The sequence below is a fragment of the Bombina bombina genome, chromosome 2, assembly GCF_027579735.1.
Source record: "Bombina bombina isolate aBomBom1 chromosome 2, aBomBom1.pri, whole genome shotgun sequence".
Taxonomy (NCBI): domain Eukaryota; kingdom Metazoa; phylum Chordata; class Amphibia; order Anura; family Bombinatoridae; genus Bombina; species Bombina bombina.
The window spans coordinates 464,151,491-464,172,076 of NC_069500.1; the positions used below are offsets into that span (position 1 = coordinate 464,151,491).

The following is a 20,586-nucleotide window of genomic DNA, read 5'->3' on the forward strand; positions in this document are numbered from 1 at the left end:
GGGCGGGAGTGTTAAATAAAGCTACACTTGTAATCTGCTACAATTTTTATTTATTTTATAGTGACAATGTAGGTTAGTGCATAACTGATAATAATAATAATTATAAGTTTCTTGCAAAAAGTATATTTCCCCTTTAACCCGCTGGCAGCATGAGAGGTTTGAAATATGACTATATAAATGACTCACCCCTCTGCTGCAGCCATGGCTTTAAAGGGATGTGGAAGTGAGACACTAACTCTAATGCATCATTTCAATTCAACCTAGTATTTATAATATTCATAATATAAGTGCTCAACCGGGGACAGATGGTGCTTAATAGTTCACCCTATTGGATGGTAACCACCTAGGGTGCAGCTTATTTCTTCCCAATCTGTGCTTTCATCAGAAAACAACTTCCCTATAGTATATCAGTCTGAGTCCATCCAAAAGGGCAGTCCAGCCCCGAAATACCAGGCAATTCTCATTTGAACAAAGGATTTGTAAAGCTAACCCCAGACGTACGTTTCAACTTATAGGGGCCTCATCTGTGGAGGAGCAGCTATATCCCTCTAGACACAGCGAGAAAGGGCTGCAGATATATTTAAATCTTAATTCATGCTGATTTTTTTCTTAGATGAAGAACATCTTAAATTACTCCTGCATGATTATAATGACTACTCCAGGAATATAATATTATTATTATTTTAATATATAAATGTATGCAATGCTGATGCACACAGTTAAAAGCTACATTAATCCAGCAAATAAGCTAAATTAGAGAATTATTCTCAAGTTTATTTTTCAATGAGAACACCAATCACCTAGTTTGTGTAAGATTTGGGTGCTGTTCACCCAATACCATCATAACCCTCCTTTATCAATCCCGACCACAAATACTAGGAGATAAGGGATCAATTAGTTAGAAGGGACATTGCAACAGAGCGGGATAGATGACACAAGCATGGATAGTTAACAGTTATGAAGCCAATTGGTGCCAATTATTATGGGGATGTTTTTAATAAAAATGTAATCTGGGTTGGAGTCTGGTCACACAAGAAAATTGCCCCTTAGAGAAATGTCTCCTTAATCCCAGTGTACAAAATTGTGTCATACTGATAGCTCTATCCTCCAGAATAAGGGGGACAAGGTCAACTGGAGCACTAGCTGGTGAGGCAGGGTCGCTTGCTAGCCTGGATGTAGGGAGATCCAACAGCAAGTTGCCACAACATCCGCATGCTCCCAGCTACCACCGGTAACCTACCTGAGACTGGTGGAACAAACTGACCCCTTTGAAATCAGTTGAAGTAACAGCTCAGTGATACATAGTGTCACTGGGTTAGGCCTAAGAATTTACAAAAAAGCATGGAAGTAATCTGTAGGCACAACACTCACCATTATCTTGGAGTGACAACCTGGGGTAAACTAGTTTAATCTCCTCTGTCTCTCACCTACAGTGGGACAATCATATTACCTTCTGGAACTTTCTCTAGTTTAATATTTGCTGTTACAATCAAGCCTGCCTCCAAATATCACTACAGACTTCTCATGCTCCTGCACTAGCAGGGCAGCAACAGAGCCTTTGTCAGTTGTATGAAACAGCACAGGGGGATCTAATTTTTAATACCATTCTTACACCATTGCTTAATACTGATGTGAAAATGCTTACTAAAATTTCAGCAAATCAGAGTAATACATTTTTGCCCCAGTAACCTGACCAGGTGAGATTTGTCCCAAGTAGAGAAGCAAGGAACAATATCCTTAAGGTAGTACAGCCAATCACACATGTGCAAATGTAATCAATCCCTAGTAATATCAATAGATGCGGAAAAGGTGTTTGATAGGGTCAGTGCTCCAGCCAGCAATTACTATTTTGGTCTCTGAAGACCATTACTGCCTATATTCCTGCTGGCTATTACTTCTAATTGTTCCAGCTGGACATTACTACAGATGTAGCCAACACTATTGGTAACCTTGCATTTTAAAGCATTGGTACTCAATCAAATAATGCATCATTCGCCCTGAAAAGTGTTGAAATTAAATATATTTTGCTGTTCATACATTGTGGAATTGTGCACAAGGTATGGAGCAAATTCTTGCTTATTCTATAAAGACATTATAAAGTGACCTGACAATACTATTGACATTCTTTTGAAATTACACAAAAAATGTGTTTTGTAGTGTTACTTCCAGAAAACGATTCACTTTTAATTAGTATCACAGGTGTCTTGAATCTTCATTCACTCATTCAGACAGTGTAAATGGAGAGAAATCTTTATTCCTCTGTTGCGTGTCACTGTGTGTATCACACTGAACATGAATAAGAGAGGGAAAATCAGAGAGTTGGCTGAGGAGGTTAGAAATAAGTTAATAGCCAAGCATGGTAAACGTAAAGGCTACAAGACCATTTAAAAAATAAAAAAAACTTGATGTTTCTGTGAACACTGTTGACAATATTATTAAGAATTTTAAGGCACATGGGACTGTAGCCAACATCCCTGGCCACAAGAGGAAAATTGACCCCAGAATGATGAGAAAGATTTTGTGAATGGTGGAGAAAGAACCAAGGACAACTTCAACATAGATCCAAGCTGATGTTGAGGCTCAAGGGGCAACAGTTTAAAGTTGCAACATCCGTCTCTGTCTGGATGAAAATGGGCTCCATGATAGAAGACCTAGGAAGACCCTACTTCTAAGAAAGAAACACAAGACTGAAGTTTGCCAAAATCATTGTTGTCTGGATGAAAATGGGCTCCATAATAGAAGACATAGGAAGACCCTACTTCTAAGAAAGAAACACAAGACTGAAGTTTGCCAAAATCATTGTTGACAAGCCATAGTTCTTCTGAAAGAATGTTCTTTGGACAGACTAAACAAAAGTAGATTCAGGTACCTTCCCTCCCGGGATGGAGGGTTCCATCTCTGGTTGTTGGAGTCACGTAGCTATGCGGTGATTACTTGCTTGTGTTCATGTACTGCGCCCGTATAGACGTGTTTCCAGGTCTGGCAATGTGACAGATGTTTTACTTGTTCCCATATTCGCTATCTGCATGCATGCACTTCTCGCCTTCCTAATGGTCAGCATTATAGAAAACTTAGCTTTAGCACTTATACAGGTAAAGGTACACATTGCTCACCTGTTTATAGTCACATCCCTTGGCCTTTATAAGTAGTGTCAGTCCTTCTTTGCGTTGCTTGTTCGTTTGGCTAGTTTACAACAACCTAGCACTTATTTATTTTTCTCAGTCTGTTCGTAACTTGGCCTGTCCTGACCTCGGATTATTTAATGAGTTTGCCTTGCCAGCCCCTTGCTCTAACCTCAGATTGTTTAACGACTTTGCCTAGCCTGCCACTTGCTCTTCCCCTGACTCTTGCATCTCTGGCCACTGTTGTTTCCAAGTATATTTTTGTCACAGTCACTCCCGTTTAAGGAATCTCTCCACCTGACCCCAGCTAGTGGCAAGGAATAGGGAGGGATAACTTAAACTTGGTAGGGTCAGTGGCATTCCTGACAGTAGAGCTTTTTGGCAAAGTTGACTTGCTCCATCTGGCACTGGGTGCCTAAAATCTGTGCAGGGTACAAGAAAATCAGAAAAATATTAAGGCATCAAGTGAAACATACTGCCCAGTGCCAGAAAGCTGTGTCTGAGTTGCAGGTCATGGATCCTCCAGCAGGATAATGAACTGACACATACCTCAAAAAGCACCCAAGAATGAATGAGAAAAAAACATTGGACCTTTCTGAAGTTGCCTTCTAGGTTCTATAAAACCTGAGAGAATTAGAGCAGTTTGGTCAAGAATAGTAGGCCAAAATTCCAGTCCAACAGTGTAGAAATCTTTTTCAGAGCTACAGAAAGTGCTTGATTGCAGTTATTGTCTCTAAAGTCTGTGCTACAAAATATTAGGTTAAAAGTACTAATATTTTAGTGTTTAAAGTAATATGTAAAGTCATAAATCAAAAGTGAAGTTTTTATTCTATTACAGTTGAAATAAAAAATGGTGGATAAATACTTTTGTCAATTTTTACTTTGTTCAAATAAAATTATGCTTTTCCTAAAAAAGTGAAAGGGTACAAATACTTACAGCCACATCTTTAAATATCAAATGCTAGTCCATGAAATATTTGATCTGCTGGCCATTACTCATTCCTGTGTATGCTGGTCATTATCCATTGTTGCACCTGTTGTCAGCTGACCACTAAATGTTCTTATATATGCTTGGCACTAACTGTTAATGTGTCTATTGGCCATTGTCAACTGCCAAGCTTGCTGATCTAAGTCTTCATTGTAAAGTCTCTCAGAAAGTATATGTAAATATTTAAGATCATCAGTGTTGAAATTCATTAGAATTTTAATTGACAAAACAAGAAAAAAAAATTACAATCCAAAACATGGATATCAAATATAAAGTATCATAATATGTCTCCAACTGACCATGAATCGAAACATAGTAATTATTACTGCTACCATATATTTTTGTTTTTAATGATATTACCTGTTCAAGGTGCTGTATGGAGTTGGACTGTTCAGCTAGCTGCTGATTCTGTTCAGCTACACTGGATTCCAACTCCCACACCTTCTTCTTAAGTGAAGCCACAGAATTGTTATCCAACCCTTCAGCAGAAGACAGTTCCTTTACTTGTCTTGTCAGAACTTCCAGCTGTTTGGTTAATCTGCTGGTTTCCACTTCTTTTTGCTGATGGTGAATAAAAATAAGTGATTACTATGCATAATAATAGTGCATTATTTCTAAATTTATTTCCCATAATATTTTTTTTTTACATTGACTACCCTATTACTAGACACAGACTTATTACTAGACACAGACTACCCAAAAAGAAAAAATAACAAATACAATTTAGTTTGATAAGTGCAGAGAAAGTTGGGAGATTTCATATATAATATATTAAAAGGACACTAAACCCACATTTTTTCTTTCATGATTCAGATAGAGCATGCAGTTTTAAGCAACTTTCTAATTTACTCCTAAAAAAGCAGGAATGTGATGCATAGGAGCCGGCCCATTTTTGGTTGAGAACCTGGGTTATACTTGCTGATTGGTGGGTAAATTTAAGCCTCCAATAAGCAAGCGCTATCCATGGTGCTGAAACTAAAATGGGCTGGCTGCTAAGATTTAAATTCCTGCTTTGAAAATAAAGATAGCAAGAAACCGAAGAAAAATTGATAATAGGAGTAAATTAGAAAGTTGCTTAAAATTTTATGCTCTATCCGAATCATGAAAGAAAACAATTTGGGTTCAGTGTCCCATTAACCCCTTAATGACCAACGACATGCAGGGTACGTCCTCCAAAAAAATACAGTTAACACCTGAGGACGTACCCTGTACGTTGTTGGTCTTGGAAAGCGGTGGAAGCGATCCTGATCGCTTCCAGCCGCTTTCCGGTTATTGCAGTGATGCCTCGATATGGAGTCATCCTGCAATAACCATCCTTGACCATCCGATGTGGCCCTCTCTGCATCGGACATCGATGGCCGCAATCGTTGGTGGGTGGGAGCCGACGTGTGAGGCGGGTGGGCGGCCATTGATGGCTCCTGCAATGCAGAGGGAGGTTGAATCGTAGACGGGGTAGCCTGGGGCACGCACGGATGCGCGTGTGTGCATGGGGCGGTGGGGGCGGGTGCGAACTGCTAAACTACAGAAAATTTGTTGGAGAAAAGTGGGAAAAAGGGGGGTAGGCAAGTTATAAAAAATGACATAAATGATCTGGCAGGGGGTGGGGGATTTGTCTGTGGGGGGGGGGGAAGCTACACTACAGAAAACTAAAAAAAAACAAAAAAACACAGCTGCCAGTACCCAAGATGGCTCCTAATAAGGCAGAGGGGGAGGGTTAAAGAGCTGTTGGGGGGGGGGGGGGATCAGGGAGGTTGGGGGCTAAGGGGAGATCCTACACAGCAGCATATGTAAATATGCTACAAAAATTAAAAAAATTAAAAGATACCTTTTATTTTAGTACTGGCAGACTTTCTGCCAGTACTTAAGATGGCGAGGACAATTGTGGGGTGGGGGAGGGAAGGGAGCTGTTTGGGAGGGATCAGGGGGTGTGATGTGTCAGGTGGGAGGCTAAAGCTAAAATTAACCCTGCAAGCTCCCTACAAGCTACTTAATTAACCCCTGCACTGCTGGGCATAATACACGTGTGATGCACAGCGGCATTTAGCGGCCTTCTAATAACCAAAAAGCAACGCCAAAGCCATATATGTCTGCTATTTCTGAACAAAGGGGATCCCAGAGAAGCATTTACAACCATTTGTGCCATATTTGCACAAGCTGTTTGTAAATAATTTCAGTGAGAAACCTAAAATTGTGAAAAAATGTAAGTTTTTTTTAATTTGATCGCATTTGGCAGTGAAATTGTGGCATGAAATATACCAAAATGGGCCTAGATCAATACTTGGGGTTGTCTACTACACTACTTTAAAGCTAAAATTAAACCTAGAAGCTCCCTACATGCTCCCTAATTAACCCCTTCACTGCTAGGCATAATACACGTGTGGTGCGCAGTGGCATTTAGCGGCCTTCTAATTACCAAAAGCAACGCCAAAGCCATATATGTCTGCTATTTCTGAACAAAGGGGTTCCCAGAGAAGCATTTACAACCATTTATGCCATAATTGCACAAGTTGTTTGCAAATAATTTCAGTGAGAAACCTAAAGTTTGTTAAAAAAAATTGTGAAAAAGTGAACGATTTTTTTTTATTTGATCGCATTTGACGGTGAAATGGTGGCATGAAATATACCAAAATGGGCCTAGATCAATACTTTGTGATGTCTTCTAAAAAAAAATATACATGTCAAGGGTTATTCAGGGATTCCTGACTGATATCAGTGTTCCAATGTAACTATCGCTAATTTTGAAAAAAAGTGGTTTGGAAATAGCAAAGTGCTACTTGTATTTATTGCCCTATAACTTGCAAAAAAAGCAAAGAACGTGTAAACATTGGGTATTTATAAACTCAGGACAAAATTTTGAAACTATTTAGCATGGGTGTTTATTGGTGATTGTAGATGTACAACAGATTTTGGGGGTCAAAGTTAGAAAAAGTGTGTTTTTTTCCATTTTTTTCTCATATTTTATAATATAAAGTGCATTTAATGGCAAGAAAAATGGTATATAATATGTGTGAGTACAGTAAATGAGTAAGAGGAAAATTACAGCTAAACACCACAGAAATGTAAAAATAGCCTTGGTCCCAAACAGGCAGAAAATGGAAAAGTGCTGTGGTCATTAATATATATTAATATATATTTATGGGCTTGTAATGAAATAGAGAATAGAGATTACCTAAAGGATATATAGGGCTCCATCTGGAATTACAACATGACTTTCTGCCAGTACTTAAGATGGCGAGGACAATTGTGGGGTGGGGGAGGGAAGGGAGCTGTTTGGGAGGGATCAGGGGGTGTGATGTGTCAGGTGGGAGGCTAAAGCTAAAATTAACCCTGCAAGCTCCCTACAAGCTACTTAATTAACCCCTGCACTGCTGGGCATAATACACGTGTGATGCACAGCGGCATTTAGCGGCCTTCTAATAACCAAAAAGCAACGCCAAAGCCATATATGTCTGCTATTTCTGAACAAAGGGGATCCCAGAGAAGCATTTACAACCATTTGTGCCATATTTGCACAAGCTGTTTGTAAATAATTTCAGTGAGAAACCTAAAATTGTGAAAAATTTTTAAGTTTTTTTTAATTTGATCACATTTGGCAGTGAAATTGTGGCATGAAATATACCAAAATGGGCCTAGATCAATACTTGGGGTTGTCTACTACACTACTTTAAAGCTAAAATTAAACCTAGAAGCTCCCTACATGCTCCCTAATTAACCCCTTCACTGCTAGGCATAATACACGTGTGGTGCGCAGTGGCATTTAGCGGCCTTCTAATTACCAAAAGCAACGCCAAAGCCATATATGTCTGCTATTTCTGAACAAAGGGGATCCCAGAGAAGCATTTACAACCATTTATGCCATAATTGCACAAGTTGTTTGCAAATAATTTCAGTGAGAAACCTAAAGTTTGTTAAAAAAATTGTGAAAAAGTGAACGATTTTTTTTTATTTGATCGCATTTGACGGTGAAATGGTGGCATGAAATATACCAAAATGGGCCTAGATCAATACTTTGTGATGTCTTCTAAAAAAAATATACATGTCAAGGGTTATTCAGGGATTCCTGACTGATATCAGTGTTCTAATGTAACTATCGCTAATTTTGAAAAAAAGTGGTTTGGAAATAGCAAAGTGCTACTTGTATTTATTGCCCTATAACTTGCAAAAAAAGCAAAGAACATGTAAACATTGGGTATTTATAAACTCAGGACAAAATTTTGAAACTATTTAGCATGGGTGTTTATTGGTGATTGTAGATGTACAACAGATTTTGGGGGTCAAAGTTAGAAAAAGTGTGTTTTTTTCCATTTTTTTCTCATATTTTATAATATAAAGTCCATTTAATGGCAAGAAAAACGGTATATAATATGTGTGAGTACAGTAAATGAGTAAGAGGAAAATTACAGCTAAACACCACAGAAATGTAAAAATAGCCTTGGTCCCAAACAGGCAGAAAATGGAAAAGTGCTGTGGTCATTAATATATATTAATATATATTTATGGGCTTGTAATGAAATAGAGAATAGAGATTACCTAAAGGATATATAGGGCTCCATCTGGAATTACAACATGCGTGTTACAATATGCTGCCTGCATTTAACGTTGCACAATGATCTGGTTGTACAATGCTGCCCCCTGCTAGGCCAATGGAGCGCAAATAGGTGCTGCCAATCACCTCGGGCAAACTTGTTCAGGGTGATTTTAATCCGCCAACTAAGAGCTGACGTACAGATTAGGAAGCAGCAGTTTGATGGACCTGCAGCAAGGAGCCCATATTGTCAAGATTAGAAGAGGAGGGTTGAAGATGCAAAATCAACAGATGAAGATGTTGTGTTACAATAACTGAATAGGGACTGATATGTATACAGTAAAGTCATGAGGATGTATGAAGTTGAGACCGTAATAAGGCAGAGAGAATAATAAACAGAGCTAGAGATAATTAAATTGTATGAGAGTTAAGGGACAGTAATGTAAAAATGAAACACTCATAATTTAGATAGATAATGCAACTTTATAATTTATTTCTATGGTCTAATTTGCTTTGTTTTCTTGGTATCCTTTGTTAAAAAAACATGCCTAGGTAGGCTCAGGAATAGCAATGCACTACTGGGAGCTAACTGCTGATTGGTAGTTGCACATATATGCCTCTGTTCATTGGGTCACTAGATATGTTCAGCTAGTTCCCAGTAGGGCATTGCTGCTCCTTTAAAGGGACAGTCTACTACAAAAGTATTTTTATTATTTAAAAAATAGCTAGTCCCTTTATTACCCATTCCCCAGTTTTGCATAACCAACATGGTTATGTTAATATACCTTTTACCTCTGTGATTACTTTGTATCTAAACCTCTGCAGACTTCCCCTTATTTCAGTTCTTTTGACAGATTTGCATTATAGCCAATCAGTGCTGACCACTAGCTTGAGCACAATGTTATCTATAGGGTTCACATGAACTAATGCCCTCTAGCTGTGAAAAACTGTCAAAATACACAGATTAGAGATGGCCTTCATGGGCTTAGAAATTAGCATATAAACCTACCTAGGTGTAGCTTTCAGCTAAAAATACTAAGAATAAAGCAAATGTGATGAAAAAAGTAAATTGGAAAGTTGTTCAAAATGACATGCCCTCTGAATCATGAAAGTTTAATTTTGACTTGACTGTCCCTTTAACCAAGGAAATCAATAGAATCAAGCAAGTTTGATAATAGAAGTGAATCGGAAAGTTAAAAATTGCATGTTATCTCTGAATCATTAAAACAAAATTGGGTGTTTCATGTCCCTTTAATAAGGCGGATATAAGCTGTGAATACTGAATCTAAGATGTTGATACATATAGAGAAGAATTAGAAATTAGAGACATAAAAGAAGCAATAAGTTTAGTTTCATGTGGCGTGTTTAGTAGACCTGTTGCACTTATACACAGAAATGGAATTAAATAATGCTTGCTGCTTGGCTAATTGGACATTGGACTAATATGCCCCCAATATTTAAAGGGACATGAAACCCAAAAATGTTCTTTCAGGATTCAGATAGAGCATGCAATGTTAAACAACTTTCCAATTTACTTCTATAATCAATTTTCCTTTGTTCCATTTTTTAAAAGTGTACCTAGATAGGCTCTAGAGCAATGCACTACTGCAAGCTAACTGCTGATTGGTGGTTTCACAGATATGAATCTGTCATTGGCTCAAGTGATGTATTCAGCTACCTTCCAGTAGTGCATTGTTGCTCCTTCAACAAAGGATACCAAGAGAATAAAGCAAATTTGATAATAGAAGTAAATTGGAACGTTGGTTAAAATTGTATGTTCTATCTTTATCATGAAAGAAAAAATTTGGGTTTCATGTCCCTTTAAAACAAATATATTATAATTTTAATTCACTTGGCTCAAAATGATGTAGGTATAAAAGCTAATGGCAAAAAAAACAGACAGCAACAATAGGTACTACAGACCATGCTTGTTTGTACATAGCAAACCTGCCTATAGTGCAAAGCTGACATATTTTACAGTATATTCAGTGACATTTCCATACTTATAACTCAGTGTAATGCAGTAATATGTTTATGACTAATATCTGCAACAAATTGCAAAGCTGACCAGCCCCCTGACTTTTTGTAAATGACAGAGGATGATGCTGTGAACAGATTGTGCTGCAAAAAAAAAAATCCTTAGTTTTTAAAACTTGTACACGCATGTTTGTGTATTTTAGGCTAGCTAATGTCCTTTGGAATGCAGAATTGTTCTGAAATATGAAATGTAATCACCTGAGGGGATGTAGTATAAAATGAATACAGCAAGTAGCAGACAGTCCCAGTGTGTGAAAACATTGTTGTACAAAAGGAACAAAAAAATAAAAACAAGGAAATCCCATCAAAATTGCTTTTATGAAAGGATTTCAGTTGTCCTAAGGAAACTAATACTCTTAAGAGAAAGCTAGAACCAAACATATTTCTTAGGAGTAACTCACCAAAAATTTGAAGAAAGGATAGGAAATATGCACTTATCTTTTAGTTATGGTTTATTTATATAACACATGCAAATAAGAGTAAATTTATCAATTTATGTGTGAAAATTAGTTCAGTCCATTAATAAAGACACATATACATAATTAGGTCTAGATTACGAGTAGATCGCTATTTAGTGATTTCGCTTGAGCATAAATTTCACTACACGGAAGCTTTTTGCGTGCATTGGGCAGCACCTGTATTACAAATTGAAAGTAAAAAGTTTGTGTGTTTGAGCAAAACCCTATGATTACGGCAAACGCCAAAACGCGTAAGCCAGTCTAGGTGGTATGCCTGCTCCCACTGGATGCTACCTGTTCCTGTTTTAATTTGGTAAATAAAGCTTGTTGTTTTAACTGAGGACTGTTCGAACTTTCTTCATTCACTTTGCTACACCAGCAGGACAGATCCTTGGTACTTGCACTACTCTTGCTGTGTATACCAAAGCTGTTTTCTGCAGTTTTGCTCGACATCTACTGGCTTTTTCCGAATTTGACACACCTCCACCCCCAATGGCCAGCTGAGACACAGGACTGTTTTCCACGTGATTACGTCATTACGGAACCTTGCTACTGGCATCAAGAGACATCACCTCCCCTCTCGCGGAGCAGCGAGGAAGCGTGAGGCCTATTGTGGTGAGTGAACCGGGCTAAGCGGTATACGCAAGTTAGCGTTTGGGTTATTTCCAGCCGGCTGGGTCCCACCTGAAGCGGCATATAAAGCATTTGCTATTGGAGGTTGGTGGTAACGTTTCTTTATGAACTGTGGATTTCTAGGAGACAGTTGGTCTCTGTCTGTGCGGGGGTATTGATCGGATGGTTTTGGTGTATCTAAAGAGAACTTTTGGGTATACACGGCTACAATAGATACATTGATTACAGTGGACCCCAAGTTGTTTAAGAGTGGTCTACACTGGTTTATCCCCCCTTTCCTTTTTTGATATTTGAGCAAAACCCGACACACACTAACCAAATATCATGACCTGTTTAATCTATTCTCCCCATAGAACTCACTAACAAACCCTATTGCTCGCGCGTTGACTTGACAGGAGTTATAAATAGTTCACATTCTAATGTTCTAATGTTCATCACATACAGAATAATGTTATTTTTATTGTAAATATATATATTTCTATATATATATCTATATATACCTATACACGTATATCTATTCCTATAGATATAGGTATAGATATCGTTTTTACATTAACATTATCAGATATATATAGAAATATATGTTTAATAATAAAAAGTGTATTTTTTTTCTATGTGAAGAACATAGGAATGTAAAATACACGTAACGCACATCCAGGCTCAAAATTTAGATCTAACTCAATGTTGGGTTCGCGCACATGAATTATTGCTAATGTCAATGCACTTTATTGAAATATTTAATATAAAATATAAATAATAATTATTAAAAAGTATACATACTGTAAAAAAATCTAAATAATCCATAGAATATATCTATATTTTTTATATAGTATGTATAATAATGTTTAATAATTATTATGATTTTTTAATATTTAATATTTCAATAAAGAGCATTGAAGTTAGCAATTCTCTATGTTCACTAAACGGACACCACGTTAGAACTAAATCATGAACCCCAAAGCGAATTTCACATATTTTCCATTCCTATGTTCTTTGCATAGAATTTTTTTTTTATTATGAAATATATTTCTATATACGGTATATAAGATAATTCTAAAGTAAAACAGATATCTGTACCTATATATCTATAGGTATAGATATACAGGTATATATATATATATACAGTATATATATATATATATATATATATATATATATATATATATATATATACATGTATTTACAATACAAATTACATTATCCTGTAAGTGAAGAACATTAAAATGTTCAATATGTACAGTAAATATACAGTAAAATACATACATACATATGTACACACATATATGCATATATATATATATATATATAAATATATATACATACATACACATATTTAGACATGTATATGTATGAATATATGTTAAAGCCCTTTCAAACCCTTTTTAATGCTTAGACCATATATTTCTGAGTCCTTATAACTTTTTAAATAATTGTTTTCTTTAATAATTTTATCACATAGTGTTTTCTATAAGTACAGGGGCATAACTAAAGGGGTTGCCATCCTTTTGTTGGGCCCACAGCCACTGCTACCTCTAAGCTGTGCAGCTTGTACAAGGCAAGGGTCAGGTCACATTGCAGCTATTAAAGAACTTCTATTTGCTGGTATTACTCTAAACTGAGGTGATGGGGGCCATGCAATGTTTTTTTAACCCTTCTCTTTTCAAGTTGCTCTATTGCATTTAGCATCTATAGCTGCTATTTTAATAGTTGTAATCCACTAAGATACCTCAAATTATTTGTTTTAGTAGATATTGCTTACTAAATGATCACACTTTCAATGGGATGTTTTTAAGCAACTATTTTACTATGACTACATGCTTGTGTGTGTGTTAATGTATATATTGTGTATGTATGTGTAAGTGTATGTGTTTATATATGTGCATGAGCATATATATATTGCTCTTTACCTATTCTTTGGAAGGGGTGCTGTTCAGAGTTTTCCCTGAGGTCCAGTGAGTTTGGTTACGCCTCTGTATGAGTGTAATTGTAGTCTGAAGTGTATTTGTTGTGTTTTCTTCCTCTACCGTTTACACAAGGTTTTGAGTCATGCTAAATCGATGAGCGAAAATCTCGATTACGCTTGAGCAAATGTGTTTAATTTCAACCTGTAATATGCGCACTGTTTCCATTGCACGCAAAAAATTGAAAAAAGGTGATATTACTCAAGTGCAAACAATAGCGCTACACTAATAATCTAGCCCTTTATTTGAGGGGTTTTAGAAGATTGTAAATAGTTCATTTTCCTTGTCAAGTATTACTTTGTTCATCATCAAAACATTTAATTAAGAGAGGTGTGTGGGCATATTTTCCAAGACTATAAAAGAATAAATAAATGTTCTGAAAGTTCATGCTGAACAGCACATGTGAGAAAACTACATGAGCAATTTTTAGATGACTTTAAAGTAACTCAATGCAAATAACAAGAATTTGCCTCTAAGCTATGCTTTCTCAAAGTACAGTAATAAGCCCCATGGGGAGCTAGTGCAAATAATGGTCATATTAATTTTTAATTTTCAATTATTTTTTAATTGAAAATATGGAGTGTTTACTGATGGGTAATTATAATGTGCATATCAAATACTTAGATATAGTACTGTATGTGTTGTTATGCTATGGCAAACTAGTACGAAACAGTTAATTAGTCTCTTCTTATTTTTGCGTAAGATTAATAAACAATATTTGCTGATATTTCTGAGTTACTGGTTGTGTTTTAATAACCTGAAAATTGTATGCAATGCAAATTTTCACAGCTTGCATATTATTAACCACTGGTTTGCTTAACTTTATTGAGCTGTTTCCTGAATACGAACTAGCAATATGGTTTCTTACTTCTCAATACCCACCAATTGGATGTATTTTTGTGCATCTTTTAATCTTGTTTATCACATATTTTAACTCTGTTTCTGTTACCGCTCATTAAGAAACAGGACAGGCTATATTTCCAATATTTTAATTATCTCAGAAGAGAAGATATATTTACACAAAAAGTAGTAAATCTCTCAACAGCAATTTTATTAAAGCCGTTATAACTATAAATTGATTTGTCACTAAAGCTTGGAAACTGGTAAATAAAAAAAAAAATACTAAGGAGTGCCTTTAGCAAAGGAAAGGGGTCGATGGTTTCTTCTAGATATAGCAGTGACACTCACAATTGCATAATTACTATTACTTATGTATTGTTCTTATGCACAGCATATAATAGAGCTATAAAAGTGCAACTGGAAGTGTTAGGGCTAAAATAAAAGTATATAAAACACACACAAAACATATTTATGTTAGTCATATTTATACATATTAAAAATAAAATAAGTTTTTTTATTTAAATAATGTTTAAAAAGTGATTTAAAAGCATATGGTGTATGACAAGAGGTCACAATGTAAGGCTGGAGGAAAAGATATTGGGGCATATTTATCAAGCTCCGTATGGAGCTTGATGCCCCGTGTTTCTGGCGAGCTTGCAAGCTCGCCAGAAACAGCAGTTATAAAGCAGCGGTCACAAAGACCGCTGCTCCATAACCTGTCCGCCTGCTCTAAGCAGGCGGACAGACATCGCCAGAATTCAACCCGATCGAGTACGATTGGGTTGATTGATACCCCCTGCTGGCGGCCTATTGGCCGCGAGTCTGCAAGGGGCAGCGTTGCACCAGCAGCTCTTGTGATTGCTCGCCGTATTCAGCGAGGTCTGTCAGACCTGATCCGCACTGTCAGATCAGGTCCGACAGACCTTGATAAATTGGGGCCATTGAATCTACTGCAACAGAAAAAAAATTCCCTGTAAGAGCAATAACATTTTGGAACTCATTACCAAAGGAGGTAGTGAATGCCAATATCTTAGATACATTTAAACATAGTTTGGATATATTTCTGACTAGAAACAGAATTCAGAGATATGATTGCTTGTGTTAAATGGGTCACCTTTTAATGGGAATAATTTAAGTTCAACTGGAGCTTTTTTTAAGTATATTTGATTTGTATAGGTTGAACTTGATGGACTTCGATCTTTTTTTTCAACCTCATCTACTATGTTACTATGTTACAAGAGGCTGGATGGGAAACATTTTATACTGTGTGAAGAACAAAACTGTTTCTTCTATTTTTAAACGCACCTTCAGCTTAGCGTTTAAGCAAAAGCCAAGACCTGAGTTTTGTTGCTTGTCCCATAGAAATCTATTAGGTGAGAGCTTCAGCGTGGCAGTGCTATCGAACCTCCAGATGATATTGGGCCCGAGGCTTTTGCTCAAGTGCTGCCATTTTACATTTAACTTGTTATATTAGTGCAAGAATAAGGCCGCTATTTATTTATCTTGATCAGTGTTAATTCTCAATAGCGCTAATATTTTTGTGCTCCATTTGTAATCTTGAGCATAATTGTAGAAGGAGAATAGATGGGCAATCAAGTATAAAAAAAGCATGATCTGACTGGAGTCACCATAATCTAGGGGCCTGTTACAGAGCACTCCTTGGGCAGGGGGTACATGGGCTTAAGGGTACCTAGATACTGCATGAAAATGTGAACTTTTATATGCCCTACACCCCATGTACTTTCATAACTTTGTCTTATGTCCCTGTTTGCATAGATACAGAATAGGTACAGGGTGTGACTGCCCATTGTGGGAACAATTGTGATTCTGTAAACCAAGTGGGCATAAAGGACTTAATATTTAATAAGAGCTGTTTTTAATGTTTTCTAATAAGAGGTGTTTTATTTACGCTTCAGATCTGATTGTGTCTCAGGAGTCTGTTTGGTTAACCTGATTAGTGTTAAATGTGTTTCTGTGGGATTATGTTAATGAGACTCCCCAAAATCAGATTGACTGAGTAAACTTTCACCCCAGTTAATTAAGTTGCTATGATAATATGTTTTTTCCTGTGAATAGATAATTGTTTAAAGGTGTGATGTATTGTTCATATATTTGTGTTGCCTCAGTTCTGTTCCCCTCCCTAACTTTAGACTGCAGTCAAAGGGGGATACCAGGAGCTATTGGTCTGGATAAAGGGATGTCCAGGACAAGGGAAGTGTTCTGATGGAAGTGGTGTATCAGGCGATCCATCACATATGATACAAAAAAAAGGATTAATTTTAGGTTCTTGTTCAGTGCGACAACAATGTCATCAGGAAGAAAAAGTGTATACCAAAAATGTTGCTATAATATTATTATGGTGAATGTATTTTCTCCTCTGTAATACTGAGCATAAAAATACCCCCACAACTTCCTAATAACATGCACTATAGACTTTCAGTGCTGCCATAGAGCGCTTAAAGTGAATGTAAACTTTGACAAATGTGTGCCCAGTTTTTAAAAATCCTATTAAAAACCGGGGCACTTTCATTCATCAAAGTTTACATTTTAGCAGTTTTGCTAAAATACCTTTTCTTCTTGCAAAGCTAGAGAGGCGATTCCTCCTGGCCTCTATTTATGAAGCCGTCAACCGCAAATATGCTGGAATTCCACAGCATATTTGTGGCGAGGCTGATTCGCCATAGTTATCAAGCCCTACAGACCGGCAAAAGTAGAATATAGTGACGTAACATACGATCCGGCAGACTCAGTCCGACACAGATCGATGGTTACAGGTACGCTCGGCACTTTTCCGGCCCAGCGTACCTGGTTTTCAATTCGCCGCCCTGGAGGCGGCGGATCCCATAGGAATCAATGAGAGTCTGAGAGCAGCAAAAGCTCATGTTCGCTGCTGCCCGATATCCTATTGATTCCTATGGGAAGTGTCTGCACCTAACACCCTAACATGTACCCCGAGTCTAAACACCCCTAAACTGCCCCACCTACTTTATACTTATTAACCCCTAAACCGCCACCCCGACACTGCCGCCACCTACATTATACTTATTAACCCCTAAACCTCCGCTCACGGACCCAGCCGCAGCTATAATACATTTATTAACCCCTAAACCGCCGCTCCCGGACCCTGCCGCCACCTACATTATACCTATTAACCCATAATATGCCGCCCCCTATACCGCCACCACCTACATAAAGTTATTAGCCCCTATCCTGCCGATCCCGGACCCCGCCGCAAATAAATTAATTGTTTAACCCCTAAACCGCCACTCCCGGAGCCCACTGCCACCTACATTATATTTATTAACCCCTAATCTGCCCCCCTACACCGCCGCCACCTACATTATATCTATTAACCCCTAAACCTAAGTCTAACCCTAACACCACCCTAACTTAAATATTATTTAAATTAATATAAATAAATATTTCTATAATTAAATAAATTATTCCTATTTAAAACTAAATACTTACCTATAAAATAAACCCTAAGCTAGCTACAATATAACTAATAGTTACATTGTAGCTATTTTAGGGTTTATTTTTATTTTACAGGCAACTTTGTATTTATTTTAACTAGGTACAAAAGCTATTAAATAGTTATTAACTATTTAATAGCTACCTAGTTAAAATAAAGACAAATTTACCTGTAAAATAAAACCTAACCTAAGTTACAATTACACCTAACACTATACTATAATTAAATTAATTAAATACAATTACCTACAATTAAATAAAAATAACTAAAATTACCTAAAGTACAAAAAAACCCCATCTAAATTACAGAAAATAAAAAAGAATTACAAGAAGTTTAAACTAATTACACCTAATCTAAGCCCCCTAATAAAATAAAAAATCCCCCCAAAATAATAAAATTCCCCACCCTATACTAAATTACAAATAGCCCTTAAAAGGGCTTTTTGCTGGGCATTGCCCCAAAGTAATCAGCTCTTTTACCTGTAAAAAAAGAAATACACCCCCCCAACATTAAAACCCACCCAACCAACCTTACTCTAAAACCCACCCAATCCCCCCTTAAAAAAACCTAACACTAACCCCTTGAAGATCACCCTACCTTGAGCCGTCTTCACTCAGCCAGGCCTAAGTCCTCAACGAATCCAGGTGAAGTGGTCCTTCAGATGGGCAGAAATCTTCATCCAATCCGGCCAGAAGAGGTCCTCCAGATGGGCAGTAGTCTTCATCCAAGCGGCATCTTCTATCTTCTTCCATCCGACGAGGAGCAGCACCATCTTGAAGACATCCGACGCAGAGCATCCATCGATCCTGACGACTAAACGATGAATGACGGTTCCTTTAAATGACGTCATCAAAGATGGCGTCCCTTGAATTCCGATTGGCTGACAGGATTCTATCAGCCAATCGGAATTAAGGTAGGAAAAATCTGATTGGCTGATGAAATTAGCCAATCGGATTGAAGTTCAATCCGATTGGCTGATCCAATCAGCCAATAGGATTGACCTCGCATTCTATTGGCTGTTCCAATCAGCCAATAGAATGCGAGGTCAATCCGATTGACTGATTTCATCAGCCAATCGGATTTTTCCTACCTTAATTCCGATTGGCTGATAGGGTTAAACAATTTATTTGCGGCGGGGTCCGGGATCAGCAATGATAGGGGTTAATAACTTTATGTAGGTGGCGGCAGTATAGGGGCGGCAGATTAGGGGTTAATAGGTATAATGTAGATGACGGCAGGGGGAGCGGCGGTTTAGGGGTTAAACAATTATTTTATTTGCGGCGGGGTCCAGGATCGGCAGGATAGGGGGTAATAACTTTATGTAGGTGGTGGCAGTATAGAGGGCGGCAGATAAGGGGTTAATAGGTATAATGTAGGTGGTGGCGGGGTCCAGGAGCGGCGGTTTAGGGGTTAATATATTTATTATAGTTGCGGCAGGGTCCAGGAGCGGTGGTTTAGGGGTTAATATATTTATTTTAGTTGCGGCAGGGTCCGGGAGTGGCGGTTTAGGGGTTAATAAGTTTATTTAGGTGCGGTTGACTCCGGGAGCGGCGGTATAGGGGGTAAAACAGTATAGTGTGGGTGCTTAGTGACAGGCTAGCAAGAAAGCTGTGAATAAGCCGAAGAGCAGCGAGATCGATGACTGTCAGTTAACAACAGTCCCCTGCTCATCGCACCGTACTTGGTGCGTGGCTTTTTGAGAGCTTTCTTGATAAATTTGGCGAACGTATTCAGGTCCACGGCGGCGATGTTAGGCGAGCGTATTGGGGCCGGTGAATGCAGGTAAGTAGACAGCTTGATAACTAGAGGCCACTGATTGTTCTCATGGAACTATGTTTCAACAAAGGATAGTGAGAAAGAGTTAATTTGAAAAATATTTCAAATCATACACTCCATATGAATCATGAAACTTTATTTTGACTTTTATGACCATTTAAATAAAGGGAAAAGTCAAATTAAATTATCATGATTCAAAAGAATATTTAAAAATAAAAAATCTTTCCAATTAATTTTTATAGTCAAATTTAACTTTTTTTGTCTTTTGTATCCTTTGATGAAATTAAGTAACTTTCCATGACAGCATACTGAAGTAGGCTCAAGAGCACACACAGTCATGGCCAAAAATATTGGCACCCATGCATTTCTGTCAGATAATGCACCACTTCATCCAGGAAATTGTTGCAATTACAAATGTTTATTCATTCTCATGTTTATTCCTTTTGATTGTACTGGTATGACATAAAATAGTGGAGAAAAGAAAAACGCCAAAGTACAGATTTCAATCCCATAGAGCAACTGTGGAGAGATCTCAAAACAGCAGTTGGGAAAAGGAACCCTTCCAACCTGAGAGACCTGGAGCAGTTGGCGAAAGAAGAGTGGTCCAAAATTCCAGTAGAGAGGTGTAAGAAACTCATTGATGGTTACGGGAAGCAATTTATTTCAGTTATTTTTTCCAAGGGGTGTGCTGCCGAATTATAAATTGAGGGTGCACTGCCAATAATTTTGTTCAGCTCATTTTTGGTGTTTTGCATGGAATGTGTCAAATTTGGC

The 20,586-nt window shown here is 37.5% G+C and overlaps 1 protein-coding gene across 1 annotated transcript in view; it reads right to left on the reverse strand.

Annotated features, from left to right (window-relative positions):
- Positions 1-20,586, reverse strand: part of MYO18B (myosin XVIIIB) — a 1,229,288-nt gene that overhangs the window by 479,157 nt on the left and 729,545 nt on the right. The window contains exon 32 of the mRNA XM_053702090.1: positions 4,471-4,671. Within this exon, the coding sequence (XP_053558065.1) occupies positions 4,471-4,671 (201 nt within the window). The remainder of the gene's footprint in view (positions 1-4,470; positions 4,672-20,586) is intronic.